We start from the raw sequence: 21,794 nt of genomic DNA, 5'->3' as shown, positions 1-21,794 counted from the left end.
TTATTCATTCTCGTCCCCATAGCCCTTTCGTTTCTCTTAGCCGGCTTGGCACGAGAAAACGGAGGGCTCTGGGGACATAGGATTTTTGAATTAATTCGAATTTTTTTGATTGACTGTTTGGAACAAAGAATTCCTGAACGGAAGTCGAAAACGTAACGACTCTCGCATACATTCTTTTGAAACGTCATGACTGCATACATGAAGACCGGAAGTCCTAGAATCTAGGACTGGAAATCCTGTGTCCCCAGAGCCCTCTGTTTCCTCGTGCCAAGGCCCAGCCGGCTAAGAGAAACGAAAGGGCTATGGGGACGAGAATGCCATTTATTAACCTTGGTAGAGAAACCAAGCAAACAAAACGAAGATCTTGATTTCGATGTATTGACCACTAGGCCAGCGCGCATACAGTTTCTTAACTGTGTATGTCTGTATGTCTTCTGTCTGTCTGCCTGCCTGTCTGTTCCACCGTCTATAAATGTCTAATGAAAGTCCAATGAACCAGCAATTGCAGAAACAGACGGCACGGAACATTAAAATCGAGGCGCAGTCCAGGAGAAGCAATGTCAAATTCTTCAATGTCCAAGAAACAGAAGCAGCAGACAATTCGTATGAAACAGAAAAGGTGCTAAAACAACTCCTCATTAATGAGCTCAAAATGACAGAAGAAGTTGTTGACAAGTTACAATTTGAAAGAGTGCACCGCATACCCACCAAACGTTCCTCGAAGACGCCTAGAGACAAACCAAGACCCATTATAGCAAAGCTGAGCTTCTACAAAGATAAGACGAGTATTTTTCAACACGTAAAGAACATCGACTCTGAGCTAAAGATCGGTGTCGCAGACGACTACCCGAAGGAGATAGATGAAATGAGAAAAGCTCTGCTGCCGGTCCTGAAAAACGCCAAAAAGCAAAAGATTCCAGCCGCTTTCAACGTCGACAAACTTATTGTTAATGGACAAATATTTCGCGGACCTGAAACTGAGAAGTTCCCATTTTACGCTAAAATTTTGTCTTCATAAGATTCGCTGTCCCTAGTTACTACTGATGAAGACGGCTTCCAGAATCAATCTTGCACGGTAAGGTGATACGTACTCAAGGAGTCATTTACATTTAGATTTCAGATTTTCGGCTTCCTTGCATCCTTTACTAATTCGGTTAGTAAAGTAGTTCGTAGTGCGATACTGTCCGTGTGCCGTAGGTTCTGTTTTGCATTCGTTATTTCTTTTTCCAAGTTACATAAGCTCTTCTTTTATTTGTTTGCTAGTGTATAGTTGTAAATTTATTTTGGCTTTTCGCCGTGTATTCAAGTTTAACGCTGCTGTTTATGTGTTTCGTGGTTTCCACTATTCAATTAGTCGGCAAAGTAGTTCACTACGCTAGTTTACTCACAAACTGGCACGTTTCAGTCGCTCGCGTGTGTCCGATATTTTTGTAGTTTTTAGAATTTTTGTTTGTTTGTTAATATTTATTCTAGAGGTTTCTTGGCTAATATTTAGAAATACAGTAACACTTACAAGTAAACAACTATATTTAATCAATCTTGTAAGATACAACTATGCCTTGTTCCTATTTCTAAAGTCAAGCTGCAAGAATAGCACTATTTTTTCAAAAATCGAAATATGTTCAAATATCACAACTCGGATTACCATGAAGTCTTCCCTCAAATCGGTAAGAAAATATTACACAATCACGGGATATGACAACACCGTTTAAAGCTTCGTTTTGCTCACTCAATGCAAGAGGTTTAAACCAAACAAGAAAAAGGAGACAACTTTTCAGATGGCTTCACAACTATAAATTTGATGTAATCTTTCTTCAAGAAACTTACTCTACGGAAAATATAGAAGCAGTGTGGAAATCAGAATGGGGAGGGAATTTTTTCTTCAGTCACGGGACAAATCATTCCAAAGGCGTTGCAATCCTCTTTAATCCGAAATTAGATGTTTGCATTAAAAACGCTATAGCTGATAAAAACGGAAGGTATATACTGCTAGAAGTCTCGCTGTATGATTCTACGTTTTTACTTTGCAATATTTACAGCCCAAACGACAATAACAGTCAAAAAATATTCTTTTCAAAGCTCAATGACACTCTTCGAGAATACGCTGATATGCAAATTATTCTTGGGGGTGACTTCAATTGCGCCCTAGCACCTTTAGACAAAACCGGCGGAACTTCTATTGAAAGGAAAAAAGCAGTAATTAGCGAGATCAATAATTTATGCAAAACGTACAATTTACAAGATGTATGGAGGAGTCAACACCCCAATCAGTCACAATACACGTGGCGTAACAATTCCCTAAAAGTACAATGCAGGCTGGATTACTGGCTGGTTTCAAAAGACTTGTCAAACTCTGTGAAAGATTCTACAATTGTTCATTACACATTGTCTGATCATTCTGCAATTATTCTTAATCTGCAATCAAAAGAATATATTCAACGAGGCCCCGGTTTTTGGAAAATAAACAACTCCCTGCTGGGTGATGAAAATTTCATACAGGAACTTTCTAACAAGATACCCGATTTTAAAACAAAGCACTATTATCTAGAGGACAAAGGTCTTTACTGGGACATGATAAAGATGGAAGTGAGAGGCTTCTGTGTCCAGTATACAAAACGGAAAAATAGAGAACGCAGAAATACGGAAAAAAACCTTCAAACTCAAATTGATCATTTGATGAACTTGCTGAAGACGGAGCGATCAAAGGAAACATTTTATAACTTTATCGTCTTAGAGCTGAACTTAAGGTCGCGCGGGACCCTTGCTCATTAATAAATTCATTAGCCAAATTTCTTGACGGAGTGCTATCTTATAAAGCTTTAATTCACTACATTTTGAACATCGATTCCTCTAAAATTTAACAAGGATATTCGGGGATAATGGAATTACCTCAGGATTGTCCTTATACTGAGAGATGACCGTTGTTGTGTGATGTTACAAGCCTTTAAAAGTTTAACTGCAGATAATGCGATTTTGTGTCCAAGTTTTCAGCTAGAACAGCGCACCAAATTAAATGATTATATAGCCTAGTGATAAATCGTAACCCCTTTTGTGCTATGGCTAGAACGAAATTTTCGATTTCAATAACTGCTACAAGTTAATGGCTTCTAAGAGAGCAAAAATGCGAAATCTAAACTTTGAAACGTGCTATCTTCATTTTGAGAAGGAAATTTAAAAATTCGCTCTAGCCATAGCACAATAGAGTACACCAAGTTAATGTTCCTCGCGAATCAACTCTTGAAATTCTATATCGGCGGAGAAAACTTGGACACAAAATTGCTGGTTTTGAGGCTTCCGAAGACCTTCCGAGTCGATGTTTACAACAACGTGTGCTTTATTTAAAGCTGTGAATCTAATTATGATAATTCGCTATGTTCCAGCGCACGGGATGCGAGGCTGAGAACAATACCGTGTAATTACTTGTACAAAGAACTCTGAGAAAAAAAATTATCATGAATATTTCGTTTGTTGTCGGCTTCAGTCGTCGCAGTTCGTGCATACTCTTTAAATAAATACATACATAATGATTTCAAGGGTCCTGCGCGACCTTAATGTGCTTGCGGAGTATCGAACAAAAGGCGCAATAATAAGAAGTAGAACACGCTGGCATGAACAAGGCGAAAAAAACACTAAGTATTTCTTGAATTTAGAGAAAAGACAGCACTGCAAGACGCATATTTCAAAATTGAAAACAAACGACGATAGAGAAATCACTTCTCCGAAGGAAATTCTAGAACAAGGAAAGATGTTCTATAAAAATCTCTATACTGCAGCGCCGTGCAACAATTCGAATTACAAACTATTCTTTGAGGATCCTAATCTTGTTAAGCTAGATGAAACTGGAAAAAATGATCTAGAACACCCACTTACTAACGAGGAATGCCTTCGCATTTTAGAGCAGTGCGCCAAGGGTAAATGCCCTGGAAGCGACGGACTTTCAGTAGAGTTTTATCTACACTTCTGGCCGATGCTGGGTGAAGAGTTGGTACAAAGTTTAAATTACGGGTTCGAACATCAACACTTAAATATAACACAAAAGCAAGGAATTATCAAAGTTATACCAAAAAAACGTAAAGATAAATCATATCTTGAAAACTGGAGACCGCTAACACTACTTAATGTTGACTACAAAATCGCAACTAAAGCCATAGCTCATAGGATTTCAAAAGTTCTTCCCAAAATAATCAATGATGATCAGACCGGTTACGTCAAAGACCGTTATATTGGTCAAAACATTAGGCTTATTATGGATATCATGAAGGTAACTGAATTAGAAGACATCCCTGGGCTGGCTATATTCATTGATTTTAAGAAAGCCTTTGACACTGTCGACTGGAATTTTCTTCATAAAACCCTACAAGCTTTTAACTTCGGTCCATGCATTCAAAAGTGGATAAAAACCTTTTATACGGATTGCTCCAGTTGCTTCATAAACAACGGATATGCGTCTGAATTTTTCAAACCTGAGAGGGGCGTTCGTCAAGGCTGTCCACTCTCGGGGATTTTATTTGTTTTATGTGCTGAAATTCTAGCTAATGCTATCAGAACTGACAAATCTATTCAAGGAATTAATGTACATAACAAAGAATTCAAGCTTTCTCAATATGCCGACGACACAACTGTCTTTGTTTCTGACTTAAAATCTGCAACAAACTTGTTCCAACTATTGTCAAACTTTCAGGAATGCTCAGGTCTAGAGATTAATAAAAGCAAAACTGAAGGATTGTGGTTAGGTGCGAACAGAAGTAATACAACGGAACCCCTCGGAATAGCTTGGCCTTCCAATTCAATACTCGCATTAGGTATTCACTTTTCATATGATGATGAAGTTGCTTACAAGAAAAACTTCGAACAAAAGCTGAACACAATGAAAAGCCTTCTCAACTTATGGTATCCTAGAAACCTCACATTATATGGCCGTATAACGATTCTAAAATCGCTCGCAATCTCTAAACTTGTATATAACACATCGGTGCTCACCTTTCCTTCGAAATTTGTCAAAATGGTAAATCAAGCAATTACCCAATTTGTGTGGAACAAGAAAGTTAAAATAAAACAAAAGACTATGATCGGCCCGAAAGAAAAAGGTGGACTGGATATGCCTGATTTCGAAATAATCAACGAAGCCCTTAAAGTTTCCTGGATAAAAAGACTTAACGACAGTAAAGAAACTTCAAGTTGGAGCCACATACCATTGAGCTACCTTAGGGATGTCGGAGGTTTGTTTCTACTTCAATGTAATTTCGACTTAAAAGCACTTAAAATTGAAATGCCACTTGCTTTTTACTCAGAAGCTCTCCTCGCCTGGGGCAAAATAAATTGTATCTCTCCTAACACCAAAGAGCAAATTTTGAATGAAGTTATTTGGAATAATCGTTTCATTAAAATTGGAGGATTTTCTGTTTATTACAAAAATTGGCACGCAGCAGGAGTCATTAGAATCAAAGACATTTTCCAAAACAACGCCTTTCTATCTTTTTCTGAGTTCTGCTCTAGATTTAAAATCAAAGCTAACTTTCTTACGTATCATGGCTTATGCCACGCAATCCCTAGAGAATGGATTAATATCCTAAAAGGAAATATCCAGGCGCCATTGGATGGTAAAGATTACGATAGAATACCTTTAAATAAGCTCTCTTGCAAATCGGCAACAGAATTCCTTGTTAAAAAAAAGTTTTTAACACCTACTGCTGAAAAAAGGATGGTAAAAGCTAATTTGAATGAGAAAACAATACAACTCATTTATAGCCTTCCTTTCAAAGTCACTAAGGACACCAGACTTGCCATCTTTCAATTTAAAATTATTCATCATATTCTGCCAACAAATTCAACGCTTTTTAGAGATGCACTGAAAGAAACAGATAAATGCCATCTATGCTCTGATAGACAAACACTTACTCATCTTTTTGCTACCTGTTTGAACGTTAAAAGCTTTTGGTCTCACTATACTAATTGGTGGAATTCCAAAAACTCTGAGCCAATAACTCTTGATGAAAACATGATTATATACGGTGTTACCAATGACTTCTCTCGTCGACTTGGTTTAAACCTCTGCTTGATTATCGCAAAACAGTATATTTACACAGCCTCTAGAAAAGAAGAAGAGTACTACTGGGAAGCTTTCATGGCCATCCTTACAAGCAAAATTCAAATAGAGAAGCATAAATCTAAGAAACAGATACAGCTGTAACCCTCAACATTAAATATAGTATTTAAAAAGGCCAAAAAAAAAAAAAATAGTCAGCCACGCTACCTTTCCTCTGTCCTTTTTTTTTTTTTTTCTTTGTTATTTTCTTTGTTATTTATTTATTTATCAATTTATTTTTGCATGCCCTCTGTTTAACTTAAATAATGCTTTTTTTAAGTAAGCTATGTATTGTAATGTATTGTATTGTCATTGTTAATAAATAAACTGCTATTTAAAAAAAAAAAAAAAAAAAAAAAAATACTAAATCGCATTTTTTTGTTCCAAATGGAATCCGTGCTGCCAAGTTATGCGCTAGAACGTTAAATAACTGTAAATACTGTGATTTTGAACGGTTTACAAGAGGATTTGTGCTTGTTTTAACGATTTACAAACGGTTTACACGGTTTACAGCTATTTAAAAAGAACTGTGATGATCATCTTTTATTGTCTATGTAATCCGTTGTAAACCGTTGTAAACCGTTCTTTTAGGCTTTGGTTGTGTTCAACATACAAAGTAAACCGATTGTAAACCGACTGTTACTAAGACTCATTCATCTCTTTTCGATTCAAAAAGGAGTCGAGAATATTATGAAATCTCGGGTTCTTCATTGTTCACTTCCCGCGGGTAACGCGTTATATCGATACATGCCCGTGCAGTCTGCCTCTTTTAAGCTCTCTTAGGTGTTCAATTATTGTACACTTACCTTTTAACAATTTTTTTTTCGAGTAGATTCTTCGGTAAAATTACTTTAAAATCAATATAGCATCAGCATCTTTCAACAAGCACGCTTATTCTACCTACAAGAACATATTTAGCCGCCTTATAACACAATATCCATTTAACAGAGGAGAACATTTTGCCTTGTATCTCACCATCTCTCTTCACTATTCTTCTCCACTTTAGCTTTCAGCTGGAATCTCTTTACATCTGCATGTGCTTCCTTGCAAACTTTTTCAATTTCACCCAAGTCTTCAAAATACCTGTCAACTCTTTTCTCCAGTTCTCGGAGCGCTCTTTGTAGTCTGTCGATAGAGCTTTCATCATCGTATTCTAACAAATCCTTTCAATAGCAGTCCAATCAAATTTTCTCTAGTATCACTACCGAATCTAGGTTTTCTGTTACAAGCAAGAGCTACGTTGCTCTCGGAAAGCTTTCCATTTTTTTTCCGTTGTCGCAAGTGACGCAACAATCAAGTCGTTTCCTTCGAAAAGAGAGCGCGCGCTTCCTTTAAAATATCCGCGCGCTACACAAAATATAATAATAAATAATGATATATATATGACTGAATTTTTGAAAACATTGTCTCCGGTTGAAGCAAAACATTTTCGCCTGTCTCCTGGCGATAGCCAGGGGTCAGGCCAGCCTGGTGCTTGAAAAAGCAGGGGGCTTGGTGTCTTGAAGGGTTTTGGCATGCAGCCCAGGCTTCAGGCTACAGGGTGGTACCATGCCAACCAGCAGGTGTCATAACCCAGGGGGGTGGGGTGGGTGCAAAAAGTGGACACTTTGCACTCAATGTTAAAAAAAAAGAAAATAAGAAAAAAAAAATGTTAAAAAAGGGATTTTATGGAATCGAACCCGGGCCGATCACATCACGAGCAAAATATCTAACCACTGGGCCACCAAACAGCTTGAGTAGAGGGTGCTTAATTTTAAGTTCAAAAATGTGCTTCCCATAAAAATGCAGTTCATAACAGTAAACAGGCTTACTAGAGTGCATTGTAGGTTAACCGAAATGAAGGCCCGCGAAACGTATTTTTTAACGTTTTTGACATATTTTTAATGTTAATAACGTACTCACAGGCTTTTGTACAAATTGCGAAAATAAAACACCGCTAAACACTGTCACGTCAAAATCGCGGATTTTTATTCTTGTTTCATAATTAATTTTCCGAGTTCAGGGGCTCACAGCCTCCTGGTTTTTTAGGGCGCGATCTATCGAGGATTGTAGTTGCAGCTCAACGGGTTACCATTGTAACTCGCTGAGGTTAAGAAGATGATTACTCCGATAAACTTGTTATAACTTTACGGGTTACAATGGTAACCCGTTGCTTTTTGCATAATAGTGTACTATACACGAAATTATTATATTAAACTCTACAAGTTGTGGATTGTAGTTATATGTATGTGATGATTTCTCAGCTTTTGACTGTCGTGAAAACGATGTAAACATTGCAGTTCACGAAATCGTTGCTCGTTATAACTAGATTAGCTGAGCGAAACATCTGCCGCAGGGATTTAAACTCACTTGTTCCGTTCCAGGGATCGGCGCATACAAGCTGAACACACGCCTTCTTATTACAGTCATCATATGCGTTTCAATGTCGTCCACTACACCACCTTTATAGCAAACGAAATTACTTTTAATTTCGTCGTGCAAAACATTGGCGTGTCCCTCTCCAACACTACATCTGATAGAACGCGCAGTACGTTTTGTTAACACTTATTCACTGGATAGCGATTTCTCTGGTGGATAGCATTATCTACCCTTTGAACAACTGCGCTCTGCTTAAAATTATTGTTAAACAGTTTAAAAGAACGTCACGAAAAATACCACTTGAGGACTTTGAGCACAGTATACAAGCGCTCTTAGCGTTTATCACCGGCCGGCTTTTGCATTGGAAAACTGTTTCTCCTCGGAGATTTTGTGCAATATCTAAGTCACCAGTTAATGTTATAAAATTACAATCAAAACAAAATGTTTAACCGACAACGTACTTTTCGAAGTTGGCTTAATGTTGTTCTCAAGTCAAAATCGCATATGAAATGAGAGTATACAAGTGCTCAAAGTGAACAATAGATCAAAGTGCCAAATACAATTAAAACAATACGTTTAACAAATGGCTTGGCACTTATTCATTAGTCTGTGTATTTAAATTTTCATAAATCTTCTCGGTACACAAGGCTTCTCGAAGACGAAACGTAAACACTCATTTTTCCTTGGTACTTTCGTTCTTAATATGTGAAATTCAACTGTAATAAACTATCAAATAATGAAACAGCTTTTTGGAAGCGATGTTAAGTTACCTATTGCTCAATCGAAGTCGACAGAAAGGCGTATTTCGCCATCCAAACGCGCGGGCTAACAACCGACCTCTTGATCCAAAAATGTTTCGGTCACCGCAAGCGCTTGAGCCTTGAGTGATCTTGAGTTTGTCAGGTTTTCCGCGGAATAATCTTAGCCCATTTGAACTGAGTGCGCAGGAAGGAGAAAAGTCATATCATATTTCGCTATCGAAACGGGAAGGATAATGACGGACGACTGACCGCCTGGTCCAAAAACCTTTCGCCGGGTTTGAAATAAGTTTCACTGCCGCGAAATAATCTTAGCCTCGATTTCAGCCAGTTTCCGGCGGAAGTTAATTAATTAATTCCAAGTATACACATTCAAATTTTTTAGTGTCAACTCAACGGATTCCCGAGGTGGCGAAGTGGCATCGCTGCCGGCGGCTGATGTAGCTTCATCACCTCAAAGTCGCGGGTTCGAATCTTCCAGTATAGGGTTTACTCTAAATGGCTTGGGGGCCGAATAAACTCTCCCCGCGTGAAGATGCGACCCTACGGCTCTAGGAATTGGTCTTTTTTATTTTTTATTAATTAATTAATTTTTTAATTTATTTATCTTTTGCTGTATTAGTGTTGTAAGTTGTTTTTTTTTGGACAACATCACTTTTCAAGCATTGGTGAATCATGAAAAGAATTTTCAATCTTGTCTTTTGGTCCTATAATTTATAGATATATTAGTCGTGTTGACGTAGAATGCTTTGTTTCATTGGATATTGGTTGAATCAGGAGCTACTAATGTTTTTACCACTGCTGTTACAGTGTTTTTTTTTTGTAGCCCTAGCTCGTTAAAAGTGTTGCCACGATATCCAAATTCATTCTTTTTCTCCTCACTCTCCATTTCAATGTTGAGCTCCCCAACATACTGCGCAAAGAATCCGTCATTTGACAACATTGAAATGGGGGACGGGGCGGTAAAAATGATTTTTCTGAGTAATCTAAAAAGTGACTGTTGCAGGCATGTATCATTTCAAGCCTGCCTTAGATGCTTTTGAAGAAAGAATAGGTGCCTTTGTAGACGCAAGCATATGCTATATTGAATTGAACGTTTTTAAAGTAAAGAATCTGCCTCTTAAACTTCAGATGAAATGAGATAAAATGAGATTTTCATGTACGTTAGTTGTTGTAGTTAGAACAATTTGTATCGCCTTCTCCGATACCGTTTTTGATTTACAAAAGAATAGAGAACACAATGAGTATATTAAATTGCACCCGATTTTCGTAATAAAACTGAGAAGCGTTGAGTGCAGAGAACGAAAATAAATTTAATAAATTCAGCATTTGAAAGGAATGGAACGAAAGTTCTCTCACGCGATTACGTCTCAAGCGTTGTAAAATAAGATAACGCTAATTCAGTTTGTAAAAAAATGTTCTTTTGTGGATAAAGTATAGAATAACGTCACACGATTGCGTCCCAAGCGTGTCAAATCAAATGACTCGTGACGGACTGGTGGTTAATATTAAACTATTGCAAACGACGGTTTTCCTATACTAAATCGCATTTTTTTGTTCCAAATGGAATCCGTGCTGCCAAGTTATGCGCTAGAACGTTAAATAACTGTAAATACTGTGATTTTGAACGGTTTACAAGAGGATTTGTGCTTGTTTTAACGATTTACAAACGGTTTACACGGTTTACAGCTATTTAAAAAGAACTGTGATGATCATCTTTTATTGTCAATGTAATCCGTTGTAAACCGTTGTAAACCGTTCTTTTAGGCTTTGGTTGTGTTCAACATACAAAGTAAACCGATTGTAAACCGACTGTTACTAAGACTCATTCATCTCTTTTCGATTCAAAAAGGAGTCGAGAATATTATGAAATCTCGGGTTCTTCATTGTTCACTTCCCGCGGGTAACGCGTTATATCGATACATGCCCGTGCAGTCTGCCTCTTTTAAGCTCTCTTAGGTGTTCAATTATTGTACACTTACCTTTTAACAATTTTTTTTTCGAGTAGATTCTTCGGTAAAATTACTTTAAAATCAATATAGCATCAGCATCTTTCAACAAGCACGCTTATTCTACCTACAAGAACATATTTAGCCGCCTTATAACACAATATCCATTTAACAGAGGAGAACATTTTGCCTTGTATCTCACCATCTCTCTTCACTATTCTTCTCCACTTTAGCTTTCAGCTGGAATCTCTTTACATCTGCATGTGCTTCCTTGCAAACTTTTTCAATTTCACCCAAGTCTTCAAAATACCTGTCAACTCTTTTCTCCAGTTCTCGGAGCGCTCTTTGTAGTCTGTCGATAGAGCTTTCATCATCGTATTCTAACAAATCCTTTCAATAGCAGTCCAATCAAATTTTCTCTAGTATCACTACCGAATCTAGGTTTTCTGTTACAAGCAAGAGCTACGTTGCTCTCGGAAAGCTTTCCATTTTTTTTCCGTTGTCGCAAGTGACGCAACAATCAAGTCGTTTCCTTCGAAAAGAGAGCGCGCGCTTCCTTTAAAATATCCGCGCGCTACACAAAATATAATAATAAATAATGATATATATATGACTGAATTTTTGAAAACATTGTCTCCGGTTGAAGCAAAACATTTTCGCCTGTCTCCTGGCGATAGCCAGGGGTCAGGCCAGCCTGGTGCTTGAAAAAGCAGGGGGCTTGGTGTCTTGAAGGGTTTTGGCATGCAGCCCAGGCTTCAGGCTACAGGGTGGTACCATGCCAACCAGCAGGTGTCATAACCCAGGGGGGTGGGGTGGGTGCAAAAAGTGGACACTTTGCACTCAATGTTAAAAAAAAGAAAATAAGAAAAAAAAAATGTTAAAAAAGGGATTTTATGGAATCGAACCCGGGCCGATCACATCACGAGCAAAATATCTAACCACTGGGCCACCAAACAGCTTGAGTAGAGGGTGCTTAATTTTAAGTTCAAAAATGTGCTTCCCATAAAAATGCAGTTCATAACAGTAAACAGGCTTACTAGAGTGCATTGTAGGTTAACCGAAATGAAGGCCCGCGAAACGTATTTTTTAACGTTTTTGACATATTTTTAATGTTAATAACGTACTCACAGGCTTTTGTACAAATTGCGAAAATAAAACACCGCTAAACACTGTCACGTCAAAATCGCGGATTTTTATTCTTGTTTCATAATTAATTTTCCGAGTTCAGGGGCTCACAGCCTCCTGGTTTTTTAGGGCGCGATCTATCGAGGATTGTAGTTGCAGCTCAACGGGTTACCATTGTAACTCGCTGAGGTTAAGAAGATGATTACTCCGATAAACTTGTTATAACTTTACGGGTTACAATGGTAACCCGTTGCTTTTTGCATAATAGTGTACTATACACGAAATTATTATATTAAACTCTACAAGTTGTGGATTGTAGTTATATGTATGTGATGATTTCTCAGCTTTTGACTGTCGTGAAAACGATGTAAACATTGCAGTTCACGAAATCGTTGCTCGTTATAACTAGATTAGCTGAGCGAAACATCTGCCGCAGGGATTTAAACTCACTTGTTCCGTTCCAGGGATCGGCGCATACAAGCTGAACACACGCCTTCTTATTACAGTCATCATATGCGTTTCAATGTCGTCCACTACACCACCTTTATAGCAAACGAAATTACTTTTAATTTCGTCGTGCAAAACATTGGCGTGTCCCTCTCCAACACTACATCTGATAGAACGCGCAGTACGTTTTGTTAACACTTATTCACTGGATAGCGATTTCTCTGGTGGATAGCATTATCTACCCTTTGAACAACTGCGCTCTGCTTAAAATTATTGTTAAACAGTTTAAAAGAACGTCACGAAAAATACCACTTGAGGACTTTGAGCACAGTATACAAGCGCTCTTAGCGTTTATCACCGGCCGGCTTTTGCATTGGAAAACTGTTTCTCCTCGGAGATTTTGTGCAATATCTAAGTCACCAGTTAATGTTATAAAATTACAATCAAAACAAAATGTTTAACCGACAACGTACTTTTCGAAGTTGGCTTAATGTTGTTCTCAAGTCAAAATCGCATATGAAATGAGAGTATACAAGTGCTCAAAGTGAACAATAGATCAAAGTGCCAAATACAATTAAAACAATACGTTTAACAAATGGCTTGGCACTTATTCATTAGTCTGTGTATTTAAATTTTCATAAATCTTCTCGGTACACAAGGCTTCTCGTAGACGAAACGTAAACACTCATTTTTCCTTGGTACTTTCGTTCTTAATATGTTAAATTCAACTGTAATAAACTATCAAATAATGAAACAGCTTTTTGGAAGCGATGTTAAGTTACCTATTGCTCAATCGAAGTCGACAGAAAGGCGTATTTCGCCATCCAAACGCGCGGGCTAACAACCGACCTCTTGATCCAAAAATGTTTCGGTCACCGCAAGCGCTTGAGCCTTGAGTGATCTTGAGTTTGTCAGGTTTTCCGCGGAATAATCTTAGCCCATTTGAACTGAGTGCGCAGGAAGGAGAAAAGTCATATCATATTTCGCTATCGAAACGGGAAGGATAATGACGGACGACTGACCGCCTGGTCCAAAAACCTTTCGCCGGGTTTGAAATAAGTTTCACTGCCGCGAAATAATCTTAGCCTCGATTTCAGCCAGTTTCCGGCGGAAGTTAATTAATTAATTCCAAGTATACACATTCAAATTTTTTAGTGTCAACTCAACGGATTCCCGAGGTGGCGAAGTGGCATCGCTGCCGGCGGCTGATGTAGCTTCATCACCTCAAAGTCGCGGGTTCGAATCTTCCAGTATAGGGTTTATTCTAAATGGCTTGGGGGCCGAATAAACTCTCCCCGCGTGAAGATGCGACCCTACGGCTCTAGGAATTGGTCTTTTTTATTTTTTATTAATTAATTAATTTTTTAATTTATTTATCTTTTGCTGTATTAGTGTTGTAAGTTGTTTTTTTTTTTTGGACAACATCACTTTTCAAGCATTGGTGAATCATGAAAAGAATTTTCAATCTTGTCTTTTGGTCCTATAATTTATAGATATATTAGTCGTGTTGACGTAGAATGCTTTGTTTCATTGGATATTGGTTGAATCAGGAGCTACTAATGTTTTTACCACTGCTGTTACAGTGTTTTTTGTAGCCCCAGCTCGTTAAAAGTGTTGCCACGATATCCAAATTCATTCTTTTTCTCCTCACTCTCCATTTCAATGTTGAGCTCCCCAACATACTGCGCAAAGAATCCGTCATTTCACAACATTAAAATGGGGGACGGGGCGGTAAAATTGATTTTTCTTAGTGATCTAAAAAGTGACTGTTGCAGGCATGTATCAATTCAGGGCTGCCTTAAATGCTTTTGAAGAAAGAATAGGTGCCTTTGTAGACGCAAGCATATGCTATATTGAATTGAACGTTTTTAAAGTAAAGAATCTGCCTCTTAAACTTCAGATGAAATGAGATAAAATGCGATTTTCATGTACGTTAGTTGTTGTAGTTTGAACAATTTGTATCTCGTTCTCGCAGTGGATACGCAGAGGATAAAAAGTGGATACGCAGTGGATATAAAGTGGATACGCAGTGGATACAAAGTGGATACGCAGTGGATATAAAGTGGATACGCAGTGGATATAAAGTGGATACGCAGTGGATATAAAGTGGATACGCAGAGGATATAAAGTGGATACGCAGTGGATATAAAGTGGATACGCAGTGCATACAAACTGGATACGCAGTGGATATAAAGTGGATACGCAGTGGATATAAAGTGGATACAAAGTAGATACGCAGTGGATATAAAGAGGATACACAGTGGATACAAAGTGGATACGTAGTGGATACAAAGTGGATACGCAGTGGATAGAAAGTGGATACGCAGTGCATACAAAGAGGATACGCAGTGGATATAATGTGGATACGCAGTGTATAGAAAGTGGATACGCAGTGGATACAAAGTGGATACGCAGTGGATAGAACGTGGATACGCAGTGGATACGCAGTGGATACAAAGTGGATACGCAGTGGATACAAAGTGGATACAAAGTGGATACGCAGTGGATATAAAGTGGATACGCAGTGGATATAAAGTGGATACCCAGTGCATACAAAGAGGATACGCAGTGGATATAAAGTGGATACGCAGTGTATAGAAAGTGGATACGCAGTGGATACAAAGTGGATACGCAGTGGATAGAACGTGGATACGCAGTGGATACAAAGTGGATACGCAGTGGATACAAAGTGGATACGCAGAGAATACAAAGTGAATACGCAGTGGACATAAAGTGGATACGCAGTGGATATAAAGTGGATACGCAGTGGATACAAAGTGGATACGCAGTGGATATAAAGTAGATACGCAGTGGATATAAAGTGGATACGCAGTGTATAGAAAGTGGATATGCAGTGGATACAAAGTGGACACGCAGTGTATAGAAAGTGGATATGCAGTGTATAGAAAGTGGATACGCAGTGGATATAAAGTGGATACGCAGTGGATATAAAGTGGATACAAAGTGGATACGCAGTGGATATAAAGTGGATACGCAGTGAATATAAAGTGGATACGCAGTGGATATAAAGTGGATACGCAGTGGATATAAAGTGGATACGCAGTGGATATAAAGTGGATACGCAGTGGATACAAAGTGGTTACGCAGTGGATATAAAGAAGATACGCAGTGGATATAAAGTGGATACGCAGTGTATAGAAAGTGGATATGCAGTGGATACAAAGTGGATACGCAGTGGATACAAAGTGGAGACGCAGTGTATAGAAAGTGGATATGCAGTGTATAGAAAGTGGATACGCAGTGGATATAAAGTGGATACGCAGTGCATATAAGGTGGATACAAAGTGGATACGCAGTGGATATAAAGCGGATACGCAGTGGATATAAAGTGGATACGCAGTGGATATAAAGTGGATGCGCAGTAGATATAAAGTGGATATAAAGTGGATACGCAGTGGATATAAAGTGGATACGCAGTGGATATAAAGTGGATACGCAGTGGATACAAAGTGGATACGCAGTGGATATAAAGTAGATACGCAGTGGATATAAAGTGGATACGCAGTGTATAGAAAGTGGATATGCAGTGGATACAAAGTGGATACGCAGTGTATAGAAAGTGGATACGCAGTGGATACAAAGTGGATACGCAGTGGATAGAAAGTGGATACGCAGTGGATATAAAGTGAATACGCAGTGGATATAAAGTGGATACGCAGTGGATACAAAGTGGATACGCAGTGGATATAAAGTAGATACGCAGTGGATATAAAGGGGATACGCAGTGTATAGAAAGTGGATATGCAGTGGATATAAAGTAGATACGCAGTGGATATAAAGTGGATACGCAGTGGATATAAAGTAGATACGCAGTGGATACAAAGTGGATACGCAGTGGATACAAAGTGGATACGCAGTGGATACAAAGTGGATACGCAGTGGATATAAAGTGGATACGCAGTGGATATAAAGTGGATACAAAGTGGATACAAAGTGGATACGCAGTGGATATAAAGTAGATACGCAGTGGATATAAAGTGGATACGCAGTGTATAGAAAGTGGATATGCAGTGGATACAAAGTGGACACGCAGTGTATAGAAAGTGGATATGCAGTGTATAGAAAGTGGATACGCAGTGGATATAAAGTGGATACGCAGTGCATATAAGATGGATACAAAGTGGATACGCAGTGGATATAAAGCGGATACGCAGTGGATATAAAGTGGATACGCAGTGGATATAAAGTGGATGCGCAGTGGATATAAAGTGGATATAAAGTGGATACGCAGTGGATATAAAGTGGATACGCAGTGGATATAAAGTGGATACGCAGTGGATACAAAGTGGATACGCAGTGGATATAAAGTAGATACGCAGTGGATATAAAGTGGATACGCAGTGTATAGAAAGTGGATATGCAGTGGATACAAAGTGGATACGCAGTGTATAGAAAGTGGATACGCAGTGGATACAAAGTGGATACGCAGTGGATAGAAAGTGGATACGCAGTGGATATAAAGTGGATACGCAGTGGATATAAAGTGGATACGCAGTGGATACAAAGTGGATACGCAGTGGATATAAAGTAGATACGCAGTGGATATAAAGGGGATACGCAGTGTATAGAAAGTGGATATGCAGTGGATATAAAGTAGATACGCATTGGATACAAAGTGAATACGCAGTGGATACAAAGTGATACGCAGTGGATATAAAGTGGATACACAGTGTATACAAAATGGATACGCAGTGGATACAAAGTGGATACGCAGTGGATATAAAGTGGATACGCAGTGGATATAAAGTGGATACGCAGTGGATATAAAGTGGATACGCAGTGAATACAAAGTAGATACGCAGTGGATATAAAGTGGATACGCAGTGAATACAAAGTAGATACGCAGTGGATATAAAGTGGATACGCAGTGGATATAAAGTGGATACGCAGTGGATATAAAGTAGATACGCAGTGGATATTAAGTGGATACGCAGTGGATATTAAGTGGATACGCAGTGGATATAAAGTGGATACGCAGTGGATACAAAGTGGATATAAAGTGGATACGTAGTGGATATAAAGTGGATATAAAGTGGATACGCAGTGTATACGCAGTGGATATAAAGTGGATACGCAGTGGATATAAAGTGGATACAAAGTAGATACGCAGTGGATATAAAGTGGATACGCAGTGTATAGAAAGTGGATACGCATTGGATACAAAGTTAATACGCAGTGGATATAAAGTGGATACGCAGTGAATACAAAGTAGATATGCAGTGGATATAAAGTGGATACGCAGTGGATATAAAGTAGCTACGCAGTGGATATAAAGTGGATACGCAGTGAATATAAAGTGGATACGCAGTGGATATTAAGTGGATACGCAGTGAATATAAAGTGGATACGCAGTGGATATAAAGTGGATACGCAGTGGATATACAGTGGATACGCAGTGGATATAAAGTGGATACGCAGTGCATAAAAAGCGGATACGCAGTGGATATTAAGTGGATACGCAGTGGATATTAAGTGGATACGCAGTGGATATAAAGTGGATACGCAGTGGATACAAAGTGGATATAAAGTGGATACGTAGTGGATATAAAGTGGATATAAAGTGGATACGCAGTGTATACGCAGTGGATATAAAGTGGATACGCAGTGGATATAAAGTGGATACAAAGTAGATACGCAGTGGATATAAAGTGGATACGCAGTGTATAGAAAGTGGATACGCATTGGATACAAAGTTAATACGCAGTGGATATAAAGTGGATACGCAGTGAATACAAAGTAGATATGCAGTGGATATAAAGTGGATACGCAGTGGATATAAAGTAGCTACGCAGTGGATATAAAGTGGATACGCAGTGAATATAAAGTGGATACGCAGTGGATATTAAGTGGATACGCAGTGAATATAAAGTGGATACGCAGTGGATATAAAGTGGATACGCAGTGGATATACAGTGGATACGCAGTGGATATAAAGTGGATACGCAGTGCATAAAAAGCGGATACGCAGTGGATATAAAGTGGATACGCAGTGTATAGAAAATGGATACGCAGTGGATATAAAACGGATACGCAGTGGATACAAAGTGGATACGCAGTGGATACAAAGTGATACGCAGTGGATATAAGGTGGATAGACAGTGTATACAAAGTGGATACGCAGTGGATACAAAGTGGATACGCAGTGGATATGAAGTGGATACGCAGTGGATACAAAGTGGAGACGCAGTGTATAGAAAGTGGATATGCAGTGTATAGAAAGTGGATACGCAGAGGATATAAAGTGGATACGCAGTGCATATAAAGTGGATACAAAGTGGATACGCAGTGGATATAAAGTGGATACGCAGTGAATATAAAGTTGATACATAGTGGATATAAAGTGGATACGCAGAGGATATACAGTGGATACGCAGTGAACATAAAGTGGATACGCAGTGTATAGAAAATGAATACGCAGTGGATATAAAGCGGATACGCATTGGATACAAAGTGAATACGCAGTGGATACAAAGTGATACGCAGTGGATATAAAGTGGATACACAGTGTATACAAAATGGATACGCAGTGGATACAAAGTGGATACGCAGTGGATATAAAGTGGATACGCAGTGGATATAAAGTGGATACGCAGTGGATATAAAGTGGATACGCAGTGAATACAAAGTAGATACGCAGTGGATATAAAGTGGATACGCAGTGAATACAAAGTAGATACGCAGTGGATATAAAGTGGATACGCAGTGGATATAAAGTGGATACGCAGTGGATATAAAGTGATACGCAGTGGATATAAAGTGGATACGCAGTGAATACAAAGTAGATACGCAGTGGATATAAAGTGGATACGCAGTGGATATAAGGTGGATACGCAGTGTATAGAAAGTGGATACGCAGTGGATACAAAGTAGATACGCAGTGGATATAAAGTGGATACAAAGTGGATATAAAGTGGATATAAAGTGGATACAAAGTGGATACAAAGTGGATATAAAGTGGATATAAAGTAGATACGCAGTGGATATAAAGTGGATACAAAGTAGATACGCAGTGGATATAAAGTGGATACAAAGTGGATACAAAGTGGATACAAAGTGGATATAAAGTGGATATAAAGTGGATACGCAGTGGATACCAAGTAGATACGCAGTGGATACAAAGTGGATACGCAGTGGATATAAAGTGGATATAAAGTGGATATAAAGTGGATACGCTACTAATGTTTTTACCACTGCTGTTACAGTGTTTTTTGTAGCCCCAGCTCGTTAAAAGTGTTGCCACGATATCCAAATTCATTCTTTTTCTCCTCACTCTCCATTTCAATGTTGAGCTCCCCAACATACTGCGCAAAGAATCCGTCATTTCACAACATTAAAATGGGGGACGGGGCGGTAAAATTGATTTTTCTTAGTGATCTAAAAAGTGACTGTTGCAGGCATGTATCAATTCAGGGCTGCCTTAAATGCTTTTGAAGAAAGAATAGGTGCCTTTGTAGACGCAAGCATATGCTATATTGAATTGAACGTTTTTAAAGTAAAGAATCTGCCTCTTAAACTTCAGATGAAATGAGATAAAATGCGATTTTCATGTACGTTAGTTGTTGTAGTTTGAACAATTTGTATCTCGTTCTCGCAGTGGATACGCAGAGGATAAAAAGTGGATACGCAGTGGATATAAAGTGGATACGCAGTGGATACAAAGTGGATACGCAGTGGATATAAAGTGGATACGCAGTGGATATAAAGTGGATACGCAGTGGATATAAAGTGGATACGCAGAGGATATAAAGTGGATACGCAGTGGATATAAAGTGGATACGCAGTGCATACAAACTGGATACGCAGTGGATATAAAGTGGATACGCAGTGGATATAAAGTGGATACAAAGTAGATACGCAGTGGATATAAAGAGGATACACAGTGGATACAAAGTGGATACGTAGTGGATACAAAGTGGATACGCAGTGGATAGAAAGTGGATACGCAGTGCATACAAAGAGGATACGCAGTGGATATAATGTGGATACGCAGTGTATAGAAAGTGGATACGCAGTGGATACAAAGTGGATACGCAGTGGATAGAACGTGGATACGCAGTGGATACGCAGTGGATACAAAGTGGATACGCAGTGGATACAAAGTGGATACAAAGTGGATACGCAGTGGATATAAAGTGGATACGCAGTGGATATAAAGTGGATACCCAGTGCATACAAAGAGGATACGCAGTGGATATAAAGTGGATACGCAGTGTATAGAAAGTGGATACGCAGTGGATACAAAGTGGATACGCAGTGGATAGAACGTGGATACGCAGTGGATACAAAGTGGATACGCAGTGGATACAAAGTGGATACGCAGAGAATACAAAGTGAATACGCAGTGGACATAAAGTGGATACGCAGTGGATATAAAGTGGATACGCAGTGGATACAAAGTGGATACGCAGTGGATATAAAGTAGATACGCAGTGGATATAAAGTGGATACGCAGTGTATAGAAAGTGGATATGCAGTGGATACAAAGTGGACACGCAGTGTATAGAAAGTGGATATGCAGTGTATAGAAAGTGGATACGCAGTGGATATAAAGTGGATACGCAGTGGATATAAAGTGGATACAAAGTGGATACGCAGTGGATATAAAGTGGATACGCAGTGAATATAAAGTGGATACGCAGTGGATATAAAGTGGATACGCAGTGGATATAAAGTGGATACGCAGTGGATATAAAGTGGATACGCAGTGGATACAAAGTGGTTACGCAGTGGATATAAAGAAGATACGCAGTGGATATAAAGTGGATACGCAGTGTATAGAAAGTGGATATGCAGTGGATACAAAGTGGATACGCAGTGGATACAAAGTGGAGACGCAGTGTATAGAAAGTGGATATGCAGTGTATAGAAAGTGGATACGCAGTGGATATAAAGTGGATACGCAGTGCATATAAGGTGGATACAAAGTGGATACGCAGTGGATATAAAGCGGATACGCAGTGGATATAAAGTGGATACGCAGTGGATATAAAGTGGATGCGCAGTAGATATAAAGTGGATATAAAGTGGATACGCAGTGGATATAAAGTGGAT

The 21,794-nt window shown here is 38.8% G+C and overlaps 1 protein-coding gene across 1 annotated transcript in view; it reads left to right on the top strand.

The window, feature by feature from the left end:
* The first annotated feature begins 2,807 nt into the window (after positions 1 to 2,807).
* Positions 2,808 to 21,794, top strand: part of LOC144652776 (zinc finger MYM-type protein 1-like) — a 54,776-nt gene continuing 35,789 nt past the window's right edge. The window contains exon 1 of the mRNA XM_078512818.1: positions 2,808 to 3,553. Coding sequence (XP_078368944.1) covers positions 3,524 to 3,553 — 30 coding nt within the window. The 5' untranslated portion in view covers positions 2,808 to 3,523. The remainder of the gene's footprint in view (positions 3,554 to 21,794) is intronic.

Source organism: Oculina patagonica, chromosome 1 (assembly GCF_052425735.1).
Source record: "Oculina patagonica isolate OP01 chromosome 1, crgOcupat, whole genome shotgun sequence".
Taxonomy (NCBI): Eukaryota; Metazoa; Cnidaria; class Anthozoa; order Scleractinia; family Oculinidae; genus Oculina; species Oculina patagonica.
Note: the sequence above shows the minus strand (reverse complement) of the source record. Positions and strands in the feature narration are given on the sequence as shown.